The sequence below is a fragment of the Macaca thibetana genome, chromosome 19 (assembly GCF_024542745.1).
Source record: "Macaca thibetana thibetana isolate TM-01 chromosome 19, ASM2454274v1, whole genome shotgun sequence".
Taxonomy (NCBI): domain Eukaryota; kingdom Metazoa; phylum Chordata; class Mammalia; order Primates; family Cercopithecidae; genus Macaca; species Macaca thibetana.
Genome location: NC_065596.1, coordinates 13723094 through 13747789, shown reverse-complemented (window position 1 = coordinate 13747789; position 24696 = coordinate 13723094). Strand labels below are relative to the sequence as shown.

The following is a 24696-nucleotide window of genomic DNA, read 5'->3' as shown; positions in this document are numbered from 1 at the left end:
GCCTGGCCAAAATGGTGAAACTCCATCTCTGCTAAAACTACAAAAATTAGCCAGGCGTGGTGGCAGGTGCCTGTAATCTCAGCTACTCGGGGGGCTGAAGCAGGAGAATCACTTGAATCTGGGCAGCAGAGGTTACAGTGAGCCGAGATTGCACCACTGCACTCCAGCCTGGGCAAGAGAGTGAGACTCCATCTCAAAAAATAATAAACAAACAAACAAACAAGAGACCTGGTGCAATGGTTCACTCCTGTAATCCCAGCTGTTTGCGAGGCCAAGGTGGGTGGATCTCTTGAGTCAAGAGTTTGAGACTAGCCTGGGCAACATTGCAAAACCCCTTCTTCCCAAAAATATACAAAAAATTAGCTGGGCATGGTGGCTCATGCCTGTGGTCTGAGCCACTCTGAAGGGTGAGGTGGGAGGATTGCTTGAGCCTGGGAGGCAGAGGTTGCAGTGAACCAACATTGTGCCACTGCACTCCAACCTAGATAACAGAATGAGACCCTGTCTCAAATATGCAAGTAAACAAATAAACTCTTACATAATAAAATTAATAAATTCCCTCTGTTCTGGCAGGGGGACGAAAAACTAATTATAAGTAAGTCCTCAAGTCCATGGAAGATTTTAGCTTTCCACGTGAAAGAATCTTCTACAAATCTTTGGTTAACTGTTTTCACCTCAGAGGTAGCTCAGCCAAGAAGTCTCCTTCCAGATTGTGACCTATTAATTTCTGTTTGTGTGTGGCATCTGGATCTTTTTTAAGCTTCTTAGACTGAGCCGGGTGTGGTGGCTCACTCCTATAATCCCAGCACTTTGGGATGCCAGGGCGGAAGGATCACTTGAGCCCAGGAATTTTATACCAGCCTGGGCAACATAGTGAGACCCTGTCTCTACAAAAAAAATTAAAGGCCGGGCGCGGTGGCTCACGCCTGTAATCCCAGCACTTTGGGAGGCCGAGGCGGGCGGATCACAAGGTCAGGAGATCGAGACCACGGTGAAACCCCGTCTCTACTAAAAATACAAAAAATTAGCCGGGCGCGGTTGTGGGCGCCTGTAGTCCCAGCTACTCGGGAGGCTGAGGCGGGAGAATGGCGTAAACCCGGGAGGCGGAGCTTGCAGTGAGCCGAGATCGCGCCACTGCACTCCAGCCTGGGCGACAGAGCGAGACTCCGTCTCAAAAAAAAAAAAAAAAAAAATTAAAAATTAGCAGGGCGTGGTGGTGTATGCCCGTAGTCCCATCCGCTAGGGAGTCTGAGGTGGGAGGGTCACTTGAGCCCAGGCGGTCAAGGCTGCAGTGAGCTATGATTGTGCGCCTGCACTTCAGCCTGGGCAACAAAGGAGACTCTGTCTCAAAAAAAATAAAAAACATTAAATGTTTCTAGAAGCAAATCTCTGGTTTTGTGCCTAGCACAGTCTAGTATACAGTAGGGGCTCTATCTTTTGCCCTTAACCCTTCTGAGCCTCCCCACCCAGATGCTGTCCTCAAACCCTTTGTCAACAGGAGGTGTCTGGGCAGCTGGTGATGCTCATTCCCCAGGCACAGACTTCCGGGAAGGCAGAGGCCAGCGGCTGGCTGTGTGGGTGAGGCTTTGGGTTGCTGCAGCCCTTGGGGACTTGGCCAGTATCCGGAAGCTGTGGGGGCTGGGTGGCATTTGATGTCCTGGCACCAGCACTGTGACTGGGCAGGCTGCGGCCGTTCTCTTATCACCCACGCCCACTGCACTGGGTGGGTCAGTCGTCACAGCCAGCAAGGCTGGCACCCGAAGGCTGCCTCCCCCAATCCTGGCCTTGTCCAACAGCTCGGTTTTCCCAATTTTTCTTCCACACCATTGCTGCAAGATTATCTCTGCTTCTCCTAGTACCTGCCGAGGAAAAGGCCCGGGTGGGCTCCAGCAGGGCGTTGGTTTGATTTGTGGCTGTGTTCCTCACCAGCCGTGTGGTCTGAGCAAGCAGCCTCGGCGTGCCCGTCGTGAAATGGGATCACACTATTGGTTAGTGGGGATAGGAGGAGTTGTTTTTGTTTTGTTATTTTTATTCGTTTGGTTTATTTTTATTTATTTTTATTGTATTTAATTAATTAATTAATTTATTTATTTATCTTTTTTTTTTTTTGAGACGGAATCTTGCTCGGTCGCCCAGGCTGGAGTGCAGTGGCACGATCTCGGCTCACTGTAAGCTGCGCCTCCTGGGTTCACGCCATTCTCCTGCCTCAGCCTCCCAAGTAGCTGGGACTACAGGCGCCCGCTGCCACGCCCAGCTAGTTTTTTGTTTTATTGTGCTTTGTTTTGTTTTTGAAAGGAGTCTCGCTCTGTTGCCAGGCTGGAGTGCAGTGGCGCAGTCTCGGCTCACTGCAACCTCTGCCTCCTGGGTTCAAGCGATTCTCCTGCCTCAGCCTCCCAAGTAGCTGAGATTACAGGCACCTGCCACCACGCCCAGCTAATTTTTGTATTTTTAGTAGAGATGGGGTTTCACCACAATGGCCAGGCTGGTCTTGAACTCCTGACCTCGTGATCTACCCGCCTCGGCCTCCCAAAGTGCTGGGATTACAGGCATGAGCCACCGCGCCCGGCCGGTTTTATTTTTTTTAGAGACAGGGTTTCTGTCATCCAGGCTGGAGTGCAGTGGCATGATCACATGTCACTGCAGTCTCTGCCTCCCGGCTCAAGCGATTCTCCCACCTCAGCCTCCTGAGTAGCTCGTACCACAGGCACGCACCACCACACCCAGCTAATATAGTTATTTTTTTGTTTTTTCTTTTCTTTTCTTTTTTTTTTTTTTTGAGATGGAGTCTCGCTCTGTCATCCAGGCTAGAGTACAGTGGCGCGATCTTGGCTCGCTACAACCTGCCTCCTGGGTTCAAGTGATTTTCCTGCCTCAGTCTCCCGAGTAGCTGGGACTACAGGCGCCCACCACTACGCCCGACTAATTTTTTGTATTTTTGGTAGACACAGGGTTTTACCGCATTGGCCAGGCGGGTCTCGAGCTCCTGACCTCAAATGATCTGCCTGCCTTGGCTTCCCAAAGTGTTGGGATTACAGGCGTAAGCAACTGCACCTGGCCAACTTGAAGACTTTGGCTGGGTGTGGTGGCTCATGCCTGTAGTTCTAGCACTTTGGGAGGCCAAGGCGGGAGGATTGCTTGAACCCAGGAGTTTGAGACCAGCCTGGGCAACATAGTGAGACCCCGTCTCTTTAAGAAAAATGGAAGAGGGAGGTAGCAGAGTCAGAGGAGGACATGGAACAACGGAAGCGAGGTGGGTTTGATGTGACTGCTGGCTTTAAAAATGGAAGAAGCGGCCAGGAGCCAAGGAATGTGGGTGGCCTCTAGAAGGTGAAACAGGCAAGGAAACAGATTTTCCCCTAGAATCTCTGAAAGAAACACAGCCCTGCCTATACCTCGATTGTAGCCCAGTGAGATGCATTTTGTACTTCTGCCCTCCTGAGCTGTGAGATAATACATTTGTGTTTTTAATTTATTATTATTATTATTGTTATTATTTTGAGACGAGTTTTGTTCTTGTTGCCCAGGCTGGAGTGCAGTGGCGCGATCTCGGCTCGCTGCAACCTCTGCCTCCTGATTTCAAGCGATTCTCCTGCCTCAGCCTCCTGAGTAGCTGGGATTACAGGCACACGCCACCACGCCCAGCTAATGTTTTGTATTTTTAGTAGAGATGGGGTTTCACCACGTTGGTCAGGCTGGTCTCAAGTTCCTGACCTTAGGTGATCCACTTGCCTTGGCCTCCCAAAGTGTAGGGATTACAGGCATGAGCCACCGCGCCCAGCCATAAATTTGTGTTTTTTAAGCCACCAAGGCATTGGTGTCTTGTTACAGCAACCATAGGAAATAATGCAGTTGACCCTCAAACCACATGGGTGTGAGGGGCACCGACCCCCTGTGAAATTAGAAATCTGCGTATGCCTTAAATTTTTGTAGAGACAGGGTTGTGATCTGTTGGTCAGGCTGGTCTCGAACTCCTGGCCTCAAGAGATCCTCCCACCTTAGCCTCCCAAAATGCTGGGGTTGCAGGCATGAGCCACCATGCCCGGCCTGCTTATAACTCCCTAAAAACTTAATTAGTGATAGACTACTGTTGACTCAGCCTTACTGGTAACATGGAGGTCAGGAGTTTGAGACCAACCTGGCCAACATGGTGAAATCACGTCTCTATTAAAAACACAAAAATTAGCCAAGCATAGTGGTATGCACCTGTAATCCCAGCTACTTGGGAGGCTGAGGCAGGAGAATCGCTTGAACCTGGGAGGTAGAGGTTGCAGTGAGCCAAGATTGTGCCACTGCACTCCAACCTGGGCAACAGAATGAGACTCCATCTCAAAAAAAAAAAAAAAAAAAAAAAAAAGAAGAAAAGAAAATATTATTAAGTTGGTGCAAAAGTAATTGCATTTTTTGCCTTTCCTTTTAATGGAAAAAATATTAAAATGTAAGGAAAAGAAAATACATTTATTATTCATTAAGTGGAAGTGGATCATCAAAAAGGTTTTCAGAGGCTAGGCGTGGTGGCTCACACCTGTAATCCCAGCACTTCGGGAGGCCAAGGCAGGTGGATCATTTGAGGTCAGGACTTCAAGACCAGCCTGCCCAACATGTTGAAAACCCTGTCTCTACTAAAAAAAAAATTAGGGGCCAGGTGCAGTGGCTCATGCCACCTGTAATCCCAGCACTTTGGGAGGCCAAGGTGGGAGGATCACTTGAGGTCAGGAGTTTGAGTCCAGCCTGGCCCACATGGTGAAACCCCATTTCTACTAAAAATACAAGTTAGTTGGGCATGGTGGCTCACACCTGTAGTCCCCGCTACTCAGGAGGCTGAGGCACAAGAATCGCTTAAGCCCGGGAGGGAGAAGGTGCAGTGAGCTGAGGTCACACCAGTGTACTCCAGCCTGGGCAACAGAGAGAGACTCAAAAAAAAAGATGGTCTTCACATTGAGTGAGCTGAGGAGGAAGAGGAAGGGAAGTGGTTGGTCTTGCAGTCTCAGGGATAACAGAGGCAGAAGAAAATTGTGTTTAAGGGGATCCGTGAAGCTCAAACCTGTGTTGTTCGAAGGTTAACTGTCCATTGACTTGGGAGCTGGATAGCTTGGGTCTGCTGATTGCAATCTTTCGCACCATGGGCATCTTCTTTCTCTCTAGGCCTCAGTTGATCTGTCTGTCAAATGGGGATAATGATAGAAGTTGCTGTAAAGATGAAATGAGGTGGGTTGGACATGGTGGTTCACACCTGTGATCCCAGCACTTTGGGCAGCCAAAGCGGGATTGCCTGAGCCCAGGATTTAGAGACCAGCCTTGGCAACATAGCGAAACCCTGTCTCTACCAAAAGTACAAAAATTAGCCGGGCATGGTGGTGTGTGCCTGTAGTCCCAGCTGAGGTGAAGGATCACTTGAGCCTGGGAGGTTGAGGCTGCAGTGAGCTACGATGGTGCCACTGCTTTCCAGCCTGGGTGACAGTGAGACCCTGTCTCCAAAGAAAAAAAAAACCGGATGAAATGAGGTGAACCATGTAACATTTTGTTATTTTATTGATTGATCAATTGATTGAAACAGAGTGAAACTCTGTTTCAACATACACAGTGAAAAAGACAGGGTCTCATTCTGCTTCCCAGGCTGGAGTGCAGTGGTGCAATCTGAGCCCTCTGCAACCTCTGTCTCCTCAAGCTCAAAGATTCTCTCACCTCAGCCTCCCAAGTGGCTGGGACTACAAAGGTATGCCACCACGTCCCGCTAATTTTTGTTTTTTTTGTTGTTGTTTTGTTTTGTTGTTTTTGTAGAGACGAAGTTTTGCCTGTTGCTTAGTCTAGTCTTGATCTCCTGGACTCAAGTAATCCACCCCCTTGGCCTCCCAAAGTGCTAGAATTACAGGATTCAGCCACCATGCCCTGTCTCTATTTTTACCTTTTTTTTTTTTTTTTTTGAGACAGAGTCTCGCTCTGTTGCCCAGGCTGGAGTGCAGTGGCCTGATGTCAGCTCACTGCAAGCTCCGCCTCCCAGGGTTACGCCATTCTCCTGCCTCAGTCTCCCGAGTAGCTGGGACTACAGGCGCCCGCTACCTCGCCCGGCTAGTTTTTTGTATTTTTTAGTAGAGACGGGGTTTCACTGTGTTAGCCAGGATGGTCTCGATCTCCTGACCCCGTGATCCGCCCGTCTTGGCCTCCCAAAGTGCTGGGATTACAGGCTTGAGCCACCGCACCCGGCCATGTTTTTACTTTTATTTTTAGAGACCGGGGCCGGGCACGGTAGCTCACGTCTGTAATCCTAGCACGTTGGGAGGCTGAGGTGGGCAGATCACCTGAGGTCAGGAGTTCAAGATCAGCCTGGCCAATATGGTGAAACCCCATCTCTACTAAAACTACAAAAACTAGTCAGGCATGGTGGTGGGTGCCTGTAGTCCCAGCTACTCAGGAGGCTGAGGCAGGAGAATCGCTTGAACCCGGGAGGCAGAGGTTGCAGTGAGCCGAGATTGTGCCACTGCACTCCAGCCTGGAAGACAGAGTGAGACTATGTCTCAAAAAAAAAAAAAAAAAATAGAGACCGGGTCTTGCTCTGTTGCCAAGGCTGTAGTGCAATGGTGCCATCACAGCTCACTGCAGCCTGTAACTCCTGGGCTCCAGTCACCCTCCCACCTCAGTCTCCCTGGCAGCTGGGACTACAGGCACGGACCACCATGCCCAGCTTGTTCTTCTTTTTTTCTTTTTTTTTTTTGAGACGGATTCTCTCTCTTGCCCAGACTGGAGTGCAGTGGTGTGATCTTGGCTCACTGCAAGCTCTGCCTCCCGGGTTCATGCCATTCTCCTGCCTCAGCCTCCTGAGTAGCTGGGACTACAGGCGCCCGCTACCACGCCCGGCTAATTTTTGTATTTTTAGTAGAGATGGGCTTTCACCATGTTTGCCAGGATGGTCTCCATCTCCTGACCTTGTGATCCACCTGACTCGGCCTCCCAAAGTGCTGGGATCACAGGCGTGAGCCACCATGCCCGGCCGCACCTGGCTAATTTTTTTGTGTATTTTAGTAGAGACAAGGTTTCACTGTGTTGCCCAGGCTGGTCTCGAACTCCCGAGCTCAGGCAATCCGCCCGCTTCGGCCTCCCAAAGTGCTAGGATTACAGGCATGAGCCAACGTGCCCGGCCTTTTCTTCCTAGTATACATTCAGGGCTACTGAATAAAGAATTTATCCTTTCCCTGCAAATTCTACATGTATCATGTATACAATTTTTTTTTTTTTTTTTTTTTTTTTGAGACAGGGACACACTCTGTTACCCGGGCTGGTGGGCAGTGGCACAGTCACAGATCCCTGAAACCTGAACCTGAACCTCCTGGGCTGAAGTGATCCTCCCACCCTAGGCTTCCCCAGTAGCTGGGACTACAGGCACATCATACCCAGCTAATTTTAAAAAATTCTGGCCAGGCACAGTGGCTCACACCTGTAATCCTAGCACTTTGGGAAGCTGAGGCGGGTGGATCGCTGGAACTCATGAGTTCGAGACCAGCCTGGGCAACATGGCAAAGCCCAGTCCCTACAAAAATTACAAAAAATTAGCCGGGTGTGGTGTTATGTGTCTGTAGTCTCAGCCACTTGGGAGGCTGAGGGAGACTGGCTTGAGCCTAGCGGGTAGAGGTTGCAGTGAGCCGAGATTGTGACACTGCACTCCAGCCTGGGGGGCAATAGAGCCAGACCCTGTTAAAAAAAAAAAAAAAAGTGTTTTTTGTTTTTTTTTTTTTGTTTTTTTTTTTTTTGAGCCTCAGAGCCTACTTTGGCTCGGGAGGCTGCTCGATTTGCAATACAAAAAAAAAAAAAAAAATTTGTAGAGACGAGGTCTCAATATATTGCCCAGGCTAGTGTTGAACTCCTGGACCCAAGCAATTCCCTTGCCAAATGTTGGGATTACAGGCGTCAGCCACTACACCTGGCCTGAGATTCATTTAAGTATAAAATTAGCAAATCTCCACTGGACACAGTGGCTCATACCTGTAATCCCAGCACTTCCGGAGGCCGAGGTAGGTGGATTGCCTGAGCTCAGGAGTTCACGACTAGCCTGGGCAACACATTGAAACCCCGTCTCTACTAAAATACAAAAAATTAGCCGGGCGTGGCGGCATGCGCCTGTAGTCCCAGCTACTTGGAAGGCTGAGGCAGGAGAATTGCTTGAACCCAGGAGGCAGAGGTTGCAGTGAGCCGAGATCATGCCACTACTCTGCCCTGGGTGACAGAGCGAGACTCCATCTCAAAAAAAAAAAAAAAAAAATTGCAAATCTCCAGCCTGAGCAACATGGTGAAATCCTGTCTCTACAGAAAAATCCAAAAAATATTAGCTGGGTGCAGTAGTGTGTGCCTGTAGTCCTAGCTACTTGAGAGGCTGAGGTGGGAGGATCACTTGAGCCCAGGAGGTGGAGGTTGCAGTGAGCCAAGATTGTGCCACCACACTCCAGCCTGGGCAACAGAGTGAGGCTTTGTCTAAAAAAAAAAAAAAAAAAAAAAAAATTCCCAGGCACTGTGGCTCATGCCTGTAATCCCAGCACCTTGGGAAGCTGAGGTGGGCAGATCACCTGAGGTCGGGAGTTTGAGACCAGCCTACTGAACATAGTGAAACCCTGTCTCTACTAAAAATACAAAAATTAGCCTGCATAGTGGTGTGCGCCTGTAATCCCAGTTACTCGGGGGAGCTGAGGCAGAAGAATCACTTGAACCTGGGAGGCAGAAGTTGCGGTGAGCCAAGATTGGGCAGCAGAGCAAGACTCCATCTCAAAAAAAACCAACACAAATTAATTTTTAAAGTACGTGCCCTTGGGAAATTCTAGGCTGAGTTTTTATTTTCAGTGTTCACTCTATATACATGGATTATATATTGTGGCTATTCATTCAACAAATACTTATTAAATGTCTGTTTTATGTCAGGTGCTATGCTGTATACTGGGGACGCAGCCTGAATGAAAGACACATAAGTCCCTGTCCTTATGCAGGCAATAGGCAAGAGGGTAGATAATTAACAATCAATAAGCAAATGTGTAACGTGTCAGATGGTGATAAGAAGCAAAATTTATCACATCTGTAATCCCAGGGCTTTGGGAGGCCAAGGTGGGAGGAAGGCTTGAGCCCAGGAGTTTGAGACCAGCCTTGGGCAACACAGCGAGACCCTGTTCTACAAAAAATTTTAAAACTAGGCAGGCATGGTGGTGCGTGCCTATAGTCACAGCTACTTGCTGAGGTGAGAAAATCACTAGAGCCCAGGAGGTTTAGGCTTCAGTGAGCTATGATTGCTCCACTGCATTCCAGGCTGAGTGATGAAGCAAGACTCTATTTGATAATAACAACAAGCAGAAAGTCATAGGGACCAGGTATAGTGGCTCACGCCTGTAATTCCAGCACTTTGGGAGGTCCAGATGGGCAGATCACTTGAGGTCAGGAGTTCGAGACCAGCCTCGCCAACGTGGTGAAAGCCCGTCTCTACTACTAAAAATACAAAAATTAGCCGGGCACGGTGGTATGTGCCTGTAGTCCCAGCTGCTTGGGAGCCTGAGGCAGGAGAACTGCTTGAACCTGGGAGGCAGAGGTTGCAGTGAGCTTAGATGTCACCACTGCACTCCAGCTGGGGCGACAGAGTGAGACTCTGTCTCAAAAAAGAAAAAAAAGAAAGAAAAAAATGAAAGAAAGGGAAAGGTCCTAGGACTGAGAGGAAAGGGATGGTGGGTTTTTTTGTGTGTGTGTGTGGGTTATTTATTTATTTATTTATTTATTTTTGAGACAGAGTTTCGCTCTTGTTGCCCAGGCTGGAGTGCAATGGCACGATCTCGGCTCACTGCAACCTCCGCCTCCCAGGTTCAAGCGATTCTTGTGCCTCAGCCTCCCGAGTAGCTGGGATTACAGGCATGTGCCACCTTGCCCCGCTAATTTTTGTATTAGTGGAAATGGGGTTTCTCCATATTGGTCAGGCTGGTCTCGAACTCCTGACCTCAGGTGATCTGCCCACCTCGGCCTCCCAAAGTGCTGGGATTATAGGCGTGAGCCACTACACCTGGCCTCACCCGGCTCATTTTTGTACTTTTAGTAGAGATGGGGTTTCACAGTGTTGCCCAGGCTGGTCTCGAGCTACTGGCCTCCAGTGATCTGCTTGTCTTAGCCTCCCAAAGTGCTAGGATGACAGGTGTGAGCCACCACGCCCTGTCAAGGTGGTATTTCAGGTGAGGACTGAAGGCAGTGGAGTTGTATGGACATCTGGGAGAAGAGCATTCTAAGCAGAGGGACCGAGCAGCTAGTGCAAAGGCCCTGAGGTCGGACCATGCCTGCTGAGTTTGGGACGTACCCAGGAGGCCAGTGAGGCTGGAACAGAGTAAGCCATGGAGAGAGAGGAAGCGGGTGAGGGCAGGAAGGTGACAGGGCAGATCACGCAGGGCCTTGTGGGCTGTGGCGAAGAGTTGGGCTTTTTCCTCGGAATAAGGCGGGAACCATGGAGGTTTCTGAGCAGAGCAGGGATGTGCCCTGACTTACGTGTGCACGGATGTCTCTGGCCGCTATAGGGACAATAGAAAGTGTCTATGTTGGTCCTGGCATAGTGGTGGGCGCTGTGTGAAAGGGTGGGTGCTTGAGGAGCAGGTGAGAAGAGGTTGGATTCTGGATAGCTCTGAAGGCAAGCAGAGAGGTAGCCCAGGTTCCTGGCCGGAGCACGTGGGAGGATGGAGCTGAGTCACTGGATAATCAGAGGCTCGGGCAGGCCAGGCGCGGTGGCTCACACTTATAATTACAGCACTTTGGGAGGCTCAGTTGGAAGGATCCCTGAGGCCAGGAGTTCTAGACCAGCCTGGGCAACATTGTGAGACCCCGTCTCCACTAAAAGTACAAAAAATTACCTGTGTGTGGTGGTGCATGCCTGTGGTCCCAGCTACTCAGGAGGCTGAGGTAGGAGGATCGCTTGAGCCCAGGAGGTCAAAGCCACAGTGAGCTGTGATTGTGCCATTGCACTCCAGCCTGGGCGACAAAGTGAGACCCTGTCTCAAAAACAAAAAAGCGGCCGGGTGCGGTGGCTCACGCCTGTAATCCCAGCACTTTGGGAGGCCGAGGCGGGCGGATCACAAGGTCAGGAGATCGAGAACATCCTGGCTAACACGGTGAAATCCCGTCTCTACTAAAAATACAAAAAATTACCTGGGCGTGGTGGCGGGCGCCTGTAGTCCCAGCTACACGGGAGGCTGAGGCAGGAGAATGGCGTGAACCCGGGAGGCGGAGCTTGTAGTGAGCTGAGATTGGGCCGCTACACTCCAGCCTGGGCTACAGAGCGAGACTGTGTCTCAAAAAAAAAAAAAAAAAAAAAAAAAGCTTGGATGCCGCTGCACTGAGTATGAGATGCCCACATGTGTTGGGGGGAGACAGATGTCATATGGGTGTGCGGTTTCCTGAGGGCTCAATTTTTGGGATTCCTCAGTGTGAAACTGGTGGGCGGGGCCTGAATAAAATGTCCCCAGGGCACCCCATGTAGTTGGGAACGGAAGAGGCCTGTGGCTCGCTCTCTTTGTCCGCTGCTTGGAATGGGTAGGGTGGGACCAGCTAGCCTTTGGGCTGCCAGAGACTTCGAGAACCACAGGGCTTCTTTCAGAGTCTGGGTCACCCCAGGGCATGACTTGGTGCCTCGGGCCTCGCCTGTGGTCCAGGTGTTTAGACAGGGCCCCTCTGCTGGAGGTAACTAGGAGGAAGGCGCCTTTTTTTTTTTTGAGACTGAGTCTCGCTCTGTCGCCCAGGCTGGAGTGCAGTGGTGCGATCTCGGCTCACTGCAAGCTCTGCCTCCCGGATTCATGCCATTCTCCTGCCTCAGCCTCCCGAGTAGCTGGGACTACAGGCTCCTGCCAACATGCCCGGCTAATTTTTTGTATTTTTAGTAGAGACAGAGTTTCACCGTGTTAGCTGAGAGGAGCCGGGCACATTCCTCAGCCCCGGGCTCAAAACAAACAAGCCCAGTACAAACACACCCCATCCTCCCATCTCACCACATATCGCCACATATCTCTCAAACTTCCTGAGCCCAGTACAAACACATCCCTTAGCCAGGATGGTCTCGATCTCCTGACCTCGTGATCCGCCCGTCTCGGCCTCCCAAAGTGCTGGAATTACAGGCGTGAGCCACCATGCCCGGCTGAGAGGGAGCCTTTTTAAGGATAAGCTGAGTTAGTGACCAGAATCCTGCCTGCGAGTCCTAGAGTCTAAGGCAGCAGCAACAATTATTGGACACTAACTGTATATGATCACGCTGAATGTATAAGCTCATGCTGTCTGTGTACTCCCAACACCAAATGTATATTCCTGCTGAGGATACCTCCACGCCACCTGTATAACGCATGTTAACCAAATAATCGGTTGCACTATAAATATCTATAAATATTCAAGTAGGGCCAGGTTGCCTGCAATCCCAGCACTTTGGGAGGCTGAGGTGGGAGGATTGCTTAAGGCCAGGAGTTTGAGACTAGCCTGGGTAACACAGTGAGATCCTGTCTCTATTTTTATTGTATTGTATTTTATGTTTTTTGAGACAGAGTCTCGCTCTGTCGCCCAGGCTGGAGTACAGTGGCATAATCTCGGCTCATTGCAACCTCCACCTCCCAGGTTCAAACCATTCTCCTACTTCAGCCTCCCCAGTATCCGGGATTACAGGTGCCCACCACCACGCCTGGCTAATTTTTGTATTTTTAGTACAGACAGGGTTTTGCCATGTTGGCCAGGCCGGTCTTGAACTCCTGACCTCAGATGATCTGCCCGCCTTGGCCTCCCACGGTGCTGGGATTACAGGCGTGAGCCACCGCGCCCAGCCCGTCTCTATTTTTAAAAATAATAATAATAAAAATAAATAAATTCACAAGCGGCCTCAAAGTTGGAAGATACTGGCTGCGCTCAGTGGCTCATGCCTGTAATCCCAGCACTTTGGGAGGCCAAGGTGGGTGGATCACCTGAGATCAGTAGTTTTGAGATCATTCTGGCCAACATGGTGAAACACCGTCTCTGCTAAAAATACAAAAATTAGCCGGGTGTTACGGCACGCGCCTGTAATCCCAGCTACTCCGGAGGCTGAGACAGGAGAATTGCTTGAACCTGGGAGGTGGAGGTTGCAGTGAGTCGAGATTACGCTACTGAACTTCAGCCTGGGTGAAAGACTCTGTCTCAAAACACACACACACAAAAGTTGGGAGATACAGTGAGACCAGTTGTATTTTATTTTTTAATTTTTATTTGTTTTTTGAGACAGAGTCTCACTCTGTAGCACAGGTTGGAGTGCGGTGGTGCAATCTCGGCTCCCTCAACCTATACCTCCCTGGCCCAAGCAATTCCCCTGCCTCATCCTCCCCAGTAGCTGGGATTACAGGCCCACGTCACTACACCTGGCTAATATTTTTGTATTTTTAGTAGAGACAGGGTTTCACCATGTTGGCCAGACTGGTCTCAAACTCTTGACCTCAGGCAGTCTGTCCACATTGGCCTCTCTAAGTGCTGGGATTACAGGCATGAGCCATAGCACCCAACCAGTGAGATCAGTTTTAGTACGCAAAGGAGTATATAATCAGCATGTGGGTGGATAGTTGGTGTGGGGGTATACAGTAGGCATGGGGGTATACAGTAGGCATGGGGGGTGCGGCCAGCTGTACCATGCTGGTATCCTCCCATAGTATACACCCATGATGGCTGTATACGTCACACAAACTGTATACCCTTCACCCCTACTATATACCCACAAACAGATTAAGTGCCTCTGTGATAATTATATACATCCATGTTACCTGTGGCTTCACTGACCATATGCCCCATACTTGCAGCATCCCATACCTGCTCTGTACCCCTATGTTGATTGAACACCGTTACAGTGATCATACAGTATACCCATTGCCAACTGTGAACCCTGATACTAAGTGTGTACCCCTGGTATGCCATGCCTGATCTATGCAGTGTTTTTCTTTTTTTAGATTGTTTTTTAATTTAATTAATTAATTAATTTTTTGAGACAGAGTCTCGCTCTGTCGCCCAGGCTGGAGTGCAGTGGCGCGATCTTGGCTCATTGCAATGTCCACCTCCTGGGTTCAAGTGATTCTGCTGCCTCAGCCTCCCAAGTAGCTGGGACTACAGGTGCGCACCACCATGCCCAGCTAATTTTTGTATTTTTTGTAGAGATGGGGTTTCACCAACTTAGCCAGGATGGTCTTGATCTCTTGACCTCACGATCTGCCCACCTTGGCCTCCCAAATTGCTGGGATTACAGGAGTGAGCCTCCACACCCAGTCTATTTTCTTTTTTCCTTTTTCTTTTTTTTTTTTTTGAGACAGAGTCTCACTCTGTCCCCCAGGTTGGAGTGCAGTGACGTGATCTTGGCTCATTACAACCTCCACCTCCTGGGTTTAAGCGATTATCCTGCCTCAGTTTCCCAAGTAGCTGGGATTACAGGCATGTGCCACCACACTGGCTAATGTTTGTATTTTTAGTAGAGAAGGGGTTTTGCCATGTTGGCCAGGCTGGTTTCAAACTCCTGATTGCCGGTGATCCACCCACCTCAGCCTCCCAGAGTGCTGGGATTACAGGCGTGAGCCACCATGCCTGGCCTATTCCTGCTCTTTGAGGTCAGTTTTGGTTTCATACTTTAGCCTCATTTTGCAGTTGAGGAAACTGAGGCTTAGGGAAGATAAGGCCTTTTTAAGTATCTTCTAGTTCAGAGGGTGCAGAAGGAGCATTTGAATTAAGGGCGACCCAGGAGGATGTGGGCTTCAGAAGGGTGGAGTTTGGATCTCTCTGGTGCCTCACTGTACATGGTGCCCCGCCCAAGGCCTGTACCCACTAAGGGCTGAATAAATGCTTGTTCTAAGGCCAGGCCCAGTAATGCAATTGGGGGCCACGGTGGGAGGAGCCCACAAGTCCAGGAGTTAAAGATGAGCCTGGGCAACATAGCAAGATCCCATCTCTACAAAAAGAATTAAAAATTAGCCGAGTGCAGTAGAGCACCTGTAGCTCCAGCTACTTGGGAGGCTGAGTCAGGAGGATGGCTTGAGACGGGAGGTTTAGACTGCGATGAGCTGTGATTGCACCACTGCACTCCAGCCTGGGCAACACAGGGAGATCCTGTCTCAAAAAAAAAAAAAAAAAAAAAAAAAAGCAGACAAAAAGAAAACTCATTTCCTGCACAGGTTGGAGAAGTTTTCAGCCCCAACACTCCACAGTTGGTTGTCTGCGTTTGGGCGGTGGGCCGTTTTCCCTCCCAGTGCCTCAGTTTCCACACCTGCAAAACGGAGTCACAGAAACGCTCTTTCAGGGTGGCTAGGGGTTCTGGGCGGTGTCGCCCGGTGGCGGAGTGTTCCCGGGGTGAAGCCGCAGGGTTCTCGGGTGGGGGCGGGGAGGGCTAAATCCGGCCGGCCGGTGAGTGGCGGGAGCAGCTGCCGCCCCGCCCGCGCCCTCCCGGGTCCCACAGTCTGGGCAGCTGCCCAGCTTGGGCCGGTCTGACCGGTTTGGGCCGCCCCGCCTGGCGCTGTGCTGGGAGGAGCCGCCGCCAGTCGCGCGGTCAGTGCCTCCCTCCAGACTCGGGAGGGCCGAGGGGGCGCGGGACAGAGCGCGGGCGGCCGCCGGGGCTGGTCGCCTGCAGGGATGGGGGACGAGCGGCCCCACTACTACGGGAAACACGGTAGGCAGCGACCCCCGCCCACAGCCCCGGGCCGACCCCTCGGCCCCTCGGTGGGGGCCTCGAGAGGACATGGGGCGCAGGGAAGGGGGCTGGAGGGGGAGCGCAATTGCAAATCTGCGCCTGGAGCCTCCCTACCATCAGCCAGCCCCCCTTACCCCACTTTTCCCCCGGAGCCTCGCAGACGACCCTCCTTACTCTCCCCCACCCAAAGGACCTGCCCCTGTAGCCCTCTGCCTGGCACTGCTGCCAGCGCCCCCTTCCCCCTATCCCATCTCAGACCTTCCCCGTCTCCACCTAGTTCCCTGGTGGCCACCATTTCAGCCCTCTTACCAGTGGGTGGCCGCCAGTTAATAAATTTGTTCACAATTAGTGATTCCTCCTTCCTCCCCAGTCCTGGCCTGCCAGAACTGGGGGCTTGGGTGTGGTCACCTGGAGGTGGGTGAGGCAGAAAATTCCACAGGTCTCAGAAATTCATTCTTGCCGAGGCAAAGACACCCCTAGGGGCTTTTGGGAGGGGGCGCTCTCCCAGCCCTGTCTTGGTTCAGGTCTCCAACCCCATCAATCTTTTTGACTTTCAGGAACGCCGCAGAAGTATGATCCCACTTTCAAAGGACCTATTTACAATAGGTAAGGGCTTTGGGTTTTGGAGGGTTCTCCCTGCTAATACTACCCCAATCCCTGTCTCTTCACACACCCCCACCCCCGATCTGTTCTCCAACAGACTAGTGACAAATATTTGAAACTTGTTTTGTTTGTTTGAGACGGAGTCTTGCTCTGTCGCCAGGCTGGAGTGCAGTGGCGCGATATCGGCTCACTGCAACTTTCACCTCCCAGGTTTAAGCAGTTCTACCACCTCATTCTCCCGAGTAGCTGGGATTACAGGCATGCACCCGGCTAATTTTTTGTTGTTGTTGTAATTTTAGCAGAGATGTTTTGCTGTGTTGCCCATGCTGTTCTCGATCTCTTGAGCTCAAAGCGATCCACCTGCCTTGGCTTCCCAAAGTGCTGGGATTACAGGTGTGAGTCACAACATCTGGCCTGGATTTAATTTTTACCATGTTCGTATTTTTTGTTTATTTATTTATTTTTGAGATAGAGTCTCACTCTGTCACCCAGGGTGGAGCGGTGCAAACTCAGCTCACTGCAACCTTCCCCTCCCGGTTCAAGCGCTTCTCCTGTCTCAGCCTCCCAAGTAGCTGTGACTACTCAGAGGCTACTCAGGAGACTGAGAAAGGAGAATTGCTTGAACCTGGGAGGTGGAGGTTGCAGTAAACTGAGACTGCTCTACAGTACTCCAGCCTGGACGACAAGAGTGAGACTCTGTCTCAAAAAAATAATAACAAAACAATAAAATGCAGCCAGGCACGGTGGCTCACACCTGTAATACCAGCACTTTGGGAGGCCAAGGTAGGTGGATCACTTGAGGTCAGGAGATCAAGACCAGCCTGACCAACATGGTGAAACCCTGTCTCTACTAAAAATACAAGAATTAGCCAGGCGTGGTGGCGGGCACCTATAATCCCAGCTACTTGGGAGACTGAAGCAGGAGAATTGCTTGAACCTGGGAGGTAGAGGTTGCAGTAAGCTGAGATCGTGCCACTGCACTCCAGCCTGGGCAACAGAGTGAGACTCCCTCTCAAAAAAAAAAAAAAAAAAAAAAAGACTAGCTTGGGCAACATAGCTAGACCTTATCTCTACAGAATATATATAAATTTAAAAAAATGTATGGTGGTGTGCACCTGTAGTCTCAACTACTTGGGAAGCTGAGGCAGGAGGATCGCTTGAGCCCAGGAGTTCGAGGCTGTAGTGAGCTATGATTGTGCCGCTGTCCTCCAGCCTGGATGACAGAGTGAGACTCTATTGCACAAAATTAAAAAATGAAATGAAATAAAAATAAAAATGCATGTGCCTTTGGTACAGCATTCAAACCACTCAGGAAAATTTGTCCAAATAATACACGGATGAGGGTGTTTGCAGAGGACAGATGGGCCCATGGTGCACATGGCACCAAGGCTTCTCCAAACGCTGCCCCTCTGCTCCCCAGGGGCTGCACGGACGTCATATGCTGTGTATTCCTGCTCCTGGCCATTGTGGGCTACGTGGCTGTGGGCATTATAGGTGAGTAGAGAACGGGGCAGGACTTGGAGTTCCAGGGTGGGCGGAGGCAGCCATAGCCTCTGGAGTGGGAACACGGCTGGATTTCAGGAGTGGTAGTGTCTCAGTATCCCTGAATCTTTCCACAGCCTGGACTCATGGAGACCCTCGAAAGGTGATCTACCCTACTGATAGCCGGGGCGAGTTCTGTGGGCAGAAGGGCACAAAAAACGAGTGAGTTGACTCCTTGGGGCATGGCGGGGGGCTAGAGAGGAGGGGTCAGAAGGTTCTAGGCGTTCCCCATCTCCCTAAGTCTACTTAACAAGTGCTTACAGGCTGGGCGCAGTGACTCACGCCCGAAATTCCAACACTTAGGGAGGCCGGGGCAGGAGTATTGCTTTAGGCCAGGAGTTCAAGACCAGCCTGGCCAACATGGCGAAACCCTGTCTCTAATAAAAATACAAAAATTAGCCGAACATGGTGGCACACGCCTGTAATCCCAGCTACTTGGGAGGCTGAGGCAGGAGAATCACTTGAACCCAGGAGGCAGAGGTTGCAGTGAGCCGAGATCACGCCACTGCACTTTAGCCTGGGGGACAGAGCGAGACTCAGTCTCAAAACAGACAAACAGCTGGGCGCGGTGGCTCACACCTGTAATCCCAGCACTTTGGGAGGCCAAGGCAGGCGGATCACGAGGTCAGGAGATTGAGACCATCCTGGCCAACACGGTGAAACCCCGTCTCTACTAAAAAAAAAAAATACAAAAAATTAGCCGGGCGTGGTGGCGGACGCCTGTAATCCCAGCTACTCAGGAGGCTGAGGCAGGAGAATGGCATGAACCCGGGAGGCGGAGCTTGCAGTGAGTGAGATCATGCCACCGCACTACAGCCTGGGCGATGGAGCGAGACTCTGTCTCAAAAAAAAAAAGCAAACAAAAATTAGGTGGATGTGCCCGGGAGCAGTGGCTCAAGCCTGTAATCCCAGCACTTCGGGAGGCCGAGACGGGCGGATCACAAGGTCAGGAAATCGAGACCATCCTGGCTAATCCGGTGAAACCCCGTCTCTACTAAAAAATACAAAAAAAAAAAGCTAGCCAGGCGAGGTGGCGGGCGCCTGTAGTCCCAGCTACTCCGGAGGCTGAGGCAGGAGAATGGCGTGAACCCGGGAGGCGGAGCTTGCAGTGAGCTGAGATCCGGCCACTGCACTCCAGCCTGGGCGACAGAGTGAGACTCTGTCTCAAAAAAAAAAAAAAAAAAAAAATTAGGTGGATGTGGTGGGGACGCCCCTCTGGTCCCAGCTACCCAGCAGGCTGAGGTGGGAGGATCGCTTGAGCTGGGAGGCCAAGGCTGCAGTAAGGTTTAATTGTACCATTGCTCTCCAGCCTGGATGACACAGCGAGACCTGGTCTCAACAAAACAACAAGAAAACAAGTACTGATAAAAGTTCCACCACCCTCAGCCACTAGTCCAGTCCTTGGGGACACACAGCTCTAAATGAGATAGTAAGCATCCTGTTCTCTGGCAGCACACATTTTAAGGGCGGGAGAGACTGAGAGGGGACAGTCCTGGATCAGACGTCAGGTGGTGATGAACAGGTGAGACAGCAGAGCAAGCACAGCCTGAGCAAGCACAGTCACTTCCTGGCTCTGTGACCTAGGGCAGGTGTCTCAATCTCTCTGAACCTCGTTTTCCTCATCTCTAAAATGAGGATCATAACGGTCCCACCCTCATCGGGCTATTTTGATGGTTAGATGTGCCAATACATGTACAGAGCTTAGAATGCCACCTGGCATCGCTGGGCACGGTGGCTCACACCTATCATCCCAGTACTTTGGGAGGCTGAGGTGGGAGGATCAAGACCAGCCTGGCCAACATGGTGAAACCCCGTCTCTACTAAAAATACAAAAAAATTAGCTGGGCATTGTGGTATGTGCCTGTAATCCTGGCTACTCGGGAGGCTGAGGCAGGAGAATTGCTTGAACCTGGGAGGCAGAGGTTGTAATGAGCCGAGATCATGCCACTGCACTCCAGCCTGGGCAACAGAGCAAGACTGCATCTCAAAAAAAAAAAAAAAAAAAAAAAAAAGAATGGCACCTGGCATAGAGTTGCTGATGCTGCAGTTTTTAAATTATTATTATTATTATTATTATTATTGTGAAACGGATTTCGCTCTTATTACCCAGGCTGGAGTGCAATGGCGCAATCTCGGCTCACTGCAACCTCCATCTCCCAGGTTCAAGTGATTCTCCTGTCTCAGCCTCCCGAGTAGCTGGGATTACAGGCACACGCCACCACGCCTGGCTAATTTTTGTGTTTTTAGTAGAGATAGGGTTTTAGCATATTGGTCAGGCTGGTCTCGAACTCCTGACCTCAGGTTATCTGCCTGCCTTGGCTTCCCAAACTGCTGGGATTACAGGTGTGAGCAACCACACCCAGCCTATTATTATTATTACTATTATTATTACTATTTTGATACAGTATCTCACTCTGTCAGCTAGTGGCAGGATCATAGCTCGCTACAGCCTGGAACTCCTGGGCTCAAGCAATCTTGCCACCTGGGCCTTCGAAAGTGCTGGCACAAGACAGGCCTAAGCCACCCTGCCTGGCCCTATATAAAATACCTTTTTTTTTTTTTGAGACGGAGTTTCGCTCTGTCACCCAGGCTGGAGTGCAGTGGCGTCATCTCGGCTCACTGCAAGCTCCGCCTCCCGGGTTCATGCCATTCTCCTGCCTCAGCCTCCCGATTAGCTGGGACTACAGGTGCCCGCCACCACACCCGGCTAATTTTTTTTTGTATTTTTGTAGAGACGGGGTTTCACTGTGTTAGCCAGGATGATCTTGATCTCCTGACCTCGTGATCTGCCTGCCTCGGCCTCCCAAAGTGCTGGGATTACAGGTGTGAGCCACCGTGCCCAGCCCATCTTTTTTTTTTTTCTTTTTGAGACAGAGTCTCACTCCGTCGCCCAGGCTGGAGTGCAATGGTGTGATCTTGGCTCACTGCAACCTCCGCCACCCAGGTTCAAGCAATTCTCCTGCCTCAGCCTCCTAAGTAGCTGGGATTACAGGTGCCCGCCACCACACCCGGCTAATTTTTTTGTATTTTTAGCAGAGACGTGGTTTCTCTATGTTGGCCAGGCTGGTCTCGAACTCCTGACCTCAGGTGATCCACCTGCCTTGGCCTCCCAAAGTGCTGGGATTACAGGCGTGAGCTAACATGCCCAGCCACAGAAAATATCTGAAAGGAAACAACAGTCCGGGCACGGTGGCTCATGCCTGTAATCCCCGCACTTATGGAGGAGGATTGCTTGATGCCAGCCTGGGCAACGTGGTGAAACTCTGTCGCTACCAAAAATACAAAAAATTAGCCAGGTGTGGTTGTACATGTCTGTAGTCCCAGGTGCTCAGGAGGGCGAGGTGGAAGATCACTTGAGCCCAGGATCACTAGAGGCTGCAGTGAGCCAAGACTGTGCCACTGCTCACCAGCCTGGGCAACAGAGAAAGACTCTGTCTCAAAAAAAAAAAAAAGAGGCTGGGCGCAGTGGCTCACACATATAAACCCAATACTTTGGGAGGTCGAGGCAGGTGGATTGCCTGAGGTCAGGAGTTCGAGACCACCCTGGCTAACACGGTAATACCCTGTCTCTACTAAAAATACAAAAATTAGCCGGGCATCATGGCAGGCACCTGTAGTCCCAGCTACTCGGGAGGCTGAGGCAGGAGAATTGTTTGAACCCGGGAGGCGGAGCTTGCAGTGAGCCGAGATTGTGCCACTGCAACTCCAGCCTGGGCGACAGAGCGAGACTCTGTCTTAAAAAAAAAAATAAATAAAATAAAGTTTACTATAGGGTGGTTAAGAAATCTTAACAGGTTGGGTGTGGTGGCTCACACCTATAATCCCAACACTTTGGGAGGCGAAGGCAGGTGGATCACTTGAGGTCAGGAGTTTGAGACCAGCCTGGCCAACATGGTTGAAACCCCGTCTCTACTAAAAATACAGAATTAGCCAGGCTTGGAAGCGGGCACCTGTAATCCCAGCTACTCGGGAGGCTGAGGCAGGAGAATCGTTTGAACCCAGGAGGCGGAGGTTGCAGTGAGCCAAGATCGTGCCATTGCACTCCATCCTGGGCAACAAGAGCGAGATTTCGTCAAAAAAAAAAAAAAAAAGAAGTCTTAACAGTTTCCATTCTCCCTTCTCCAACTCCAGGAACAAACCCTACTTGTTTTATTTCAACATTGTGAAATGTGCCAGCCCCCTGGTTCTGCTGGAATTCCAATGTCCCACTCCTCAGGTAACCTGTCCCCACCATTCCCTTTTTCCTCTCCCCACTTTCCATCCTTTTCCCCCTGTGAATGTGGGCTGGGACCTCTGTCCTGAGTGGTCTGTCCCAACCCCACCCAATGCCTTCCTTCTTCCCGCCCAGATCTGCGTGGAAAAATGCCCCGACCGCTACCTCACGTACCTGAATGCTCGCAGCTCCCGGGACTTTGAGTACTATAAGCAGTTCTGTGTTCCTGGCTTCAAGGACAATAAAGTGAGTTGTAGACTGTCCTGAGAGCCCAGGTATGGGCAGCGGCAGTGTACTAGCCTTGGGGACTCACCTCCCTCCATCCCTCTTGGCAGGGAGTGGCTGAGGTGCTTCGAGATGGTGACTGCCCTGCTGTCCTCATCCCCAGCAAACCCTGTGAGTCAGGGGATCCCAGGAGACTCAGGTGGGGACGGGGAGGCTGTGCAGAGGCTCAGCCTGACTGGTCCCATCCTCTGCTCCATGCAGTGGCCCGGAGATGCTTCCCCGCCATCCACGCCCACAAGGGTGTCCTGATGGTGGGCAATGAGACGACTTATGAGGATGGGCATGGCTCCCGGAAAAACATCACGGACCTGGTGGAGGGCGCTAAGTGAGGAGATTGGCGCACCACACCGGGGTCGCACTTTCCTGGGTGGGACAGGCATCCCCTGGGGTTGACCTGATCACAGAAGAGGGTCTGACCTGAGCCTCGGTCTCCTTCCCCCAGGAAAGCCAATGGAGTCCTAGAGGCGCGGCAACTCGCCATGCGCATATTTGAAGATTACACGGTCTCTTGGTATTGGATTATCATGTAAGTCAGGAGGGAAGGGGCCTCTCCCCTGGCTGCCCCTTCTAAGCCTGGCCGGGGATGGAGTCTGTTCATGACCATTTTCTTTTCCCCAGAGGTCTGGTCATTGCTATGGCAATGAGCCTCCTATTCATCATCCTGCTCCGCTTCCTGGCTGGCATTATGGTCTGGGTGATGATCATTATGGTGATTCTGGTGCTGGGCTACGGTAGGTTACCCCCTCCCCGTGACTCTTCTTTCCTGAATCTGCACACTGCCCTGCCCTTTCCCATGCAAATGGCCCATCAGGGAAAAAAAAGAAAATGTCAGGCTGGGTGCAGTGGCTCACACCTGTAATCCCAGCACTTTGGGAGGCCAAAGCAGGCAGATCACTGAGGTCAGGAGTTCGAGACCAGCCTGACCAACATGGAGAAACCCCATCTCTACTTAAAATACAAAATTAGCTGGGCATGGTGGTATATACCTGTAATCCCAGCTACTAGGGAGGCTGAGGCAGGAGAATCGCTTGAACCTGGGAGGCGGAGGTTGCAGTGAGCCGAGTTCACGCCATTGCACTCCAGCCTGGGCAACAAGAGCGAAACTCCGTCTCAAAAAAAAAGAAAAAGAAAAAATGTCTCAGCGCTGTAGTTAAGGATGCATACTATGGTACCAGAATAGCAGAGGTTCAAATCCTGGCTTTGCCAATTCCTTGGGCAAGTGCCTCAACCTAACTGTGCTTCAATTTCTCTTTTTTTTTTAATTTTTATTTGAGACCTAGTCTCACTCTATCGCCCAGGCTGGAGTGTAGTGGCGTGATCTCTGCTCACTGCAAGCTCTGCCTCCCGGGCTCACGCCATTCCCCTGCCTCAGCCTCCCAAGTAGCTGGGACTACAGGCACCCGCCACCACGCCCGGCTAATTTTTTGAATTTTTAGTAGAGATGGGGTTTCACCGTGTTAGCCAGGTTGGTCTCGATCTCCTGACTTCGTGATCCACCTGCCTCTGCCTCCCAAAGTGCTGGGATTACAGGCGTGAGCCACCGCGCCCGGCCTCTTTCTTTTTTTTTTTTTTTTTTTTTGAGACGGAGTCTCGCTGTGTCGCCCAGGCTGGAGTGCAGTGGCGCGATCTCGGCTCACTGCAAGCTCTGCCTCCCGGGTTCACGCCATTCTCCCGCCTCAGCCTCCGAGTAGCTGGGACTACAGGCGCCCGCCACCACGCCCGGCTAGTTTTTTGTATTTTTAGTAGAGACGGGGTTTCACCATGTTAGCCAGGATGGTCTCGATCTCCTGACCTCGTGATCCACCCGCCTCGGCCTCCCAAAGTGCTGGGATTACAGGCTTGAGCCACCGCGCCCGGCCTCTTTTTTTTTTGAGATGGAGTTTCGTTCTTGTCGCCCAGGCTGGAGTGCAATGGCGTGATCTTGGTTCACTGCAACCTCCGCCTCCTGGGTTCAAGCAATTCTCCTGCCTCAGCCTACTGAGTAGTTGGGATTACAGGCATGCCCCTCCACACCCGGCTAATTTTGTATTTTTAGTAGAGACGGGGTTTCTCCATGTTGGTCAGGCTGGTCTCGAATTCCCGACCTCAGGAGATCTGCCCACTTCAGCCCCCAAAAGTGCTAGGATTACAGGCATGAACCACCATGCGTGGCCTGCTTCAGTTTCTTTCTCTGTAAAATGAGGGTAATTTATATTTCTAGTTGGCAAACTAAATGACAAGGAGGTAATGTGCAGATAAAATATGTGTAGGGGCCTGTTTAGTTCAGGCCTATGGAATCCAGAGGCACAATATTGTGCTCAACAAAACAATGCTTCATATTTTGGATTTTTGTTGTTTTTGAGTTTTTGTTTTGTTTTGTTTTGTTTTGAGACAGAGGCTTGGTCACCCA

The 24696-nt window shown here is 51.0% G+C and overlaps 2 protein-coding genes across 4 annotated transcripts in view; one reads left to right on the top strand and one right to left on the bottom strand.

The window, feature by feature from the left end:
- The window catches only part of KRI1 (KRI1 homolog), a 74522-nt gene extending 60205 nt beyond the window's left edge, over positions 1–14317 (bottom strand). Inside the window, exon 1 of the mRNA XM_050770241.1 lies at positions 14314–14317. The gene's annotated coding sequence lies outside the window, so the exon portion shown is untranslated. The remainder of the gene's footprint in view (positions 1–14313) is intronic.
- The window catches only part of SLC44A2 (solute carrier family 44 member 2), a 238175-nt gene that overhangs the window by 197954 nt on the left and 15525 nt on the right, over positions 1–24696 (top strand). Inside the window, exons 1-10 of one of the 3 annotated variants that reach the window (XM_050770229.1) lie at positions 15108–15643; positions 16222–16270; positions 17688–17761; positions 17887–17971; positions 21941–22025; positions 22158–22268; positions 22358–22418; positions 22509–22632; positions 22750–22833; positions 22926–23038. In XM_050770229.1, coding sequence (XP_050626186.1) covers positions 15607–15643; positions 16222–16270; positions 17688–17761; positions 17887–17971; positions 21941–22025; positions 22158–22268; positions 22358–22418; positions 22509–22632; positions 22750–22833; positions 22926–23038 — 823 coding nt within the window. In that variant the 5' untranslated portion in view covers positions 15108–15606. Of the gene's footprint in view, positions 1–15107; positions 15644–16221; positions 16271–17687; positions 17762–17886; positions 17972–21940; positions 22026–22157; positions 22269–22357; positions 22419–22508; positions 22633–22749; positions 22834–22925; positions 23039–24696 lie in introns of those variants that run through there. The other 2 variants (XM_050770230.1, XM_050770231.1) reach the window with 2 other exon arrangements.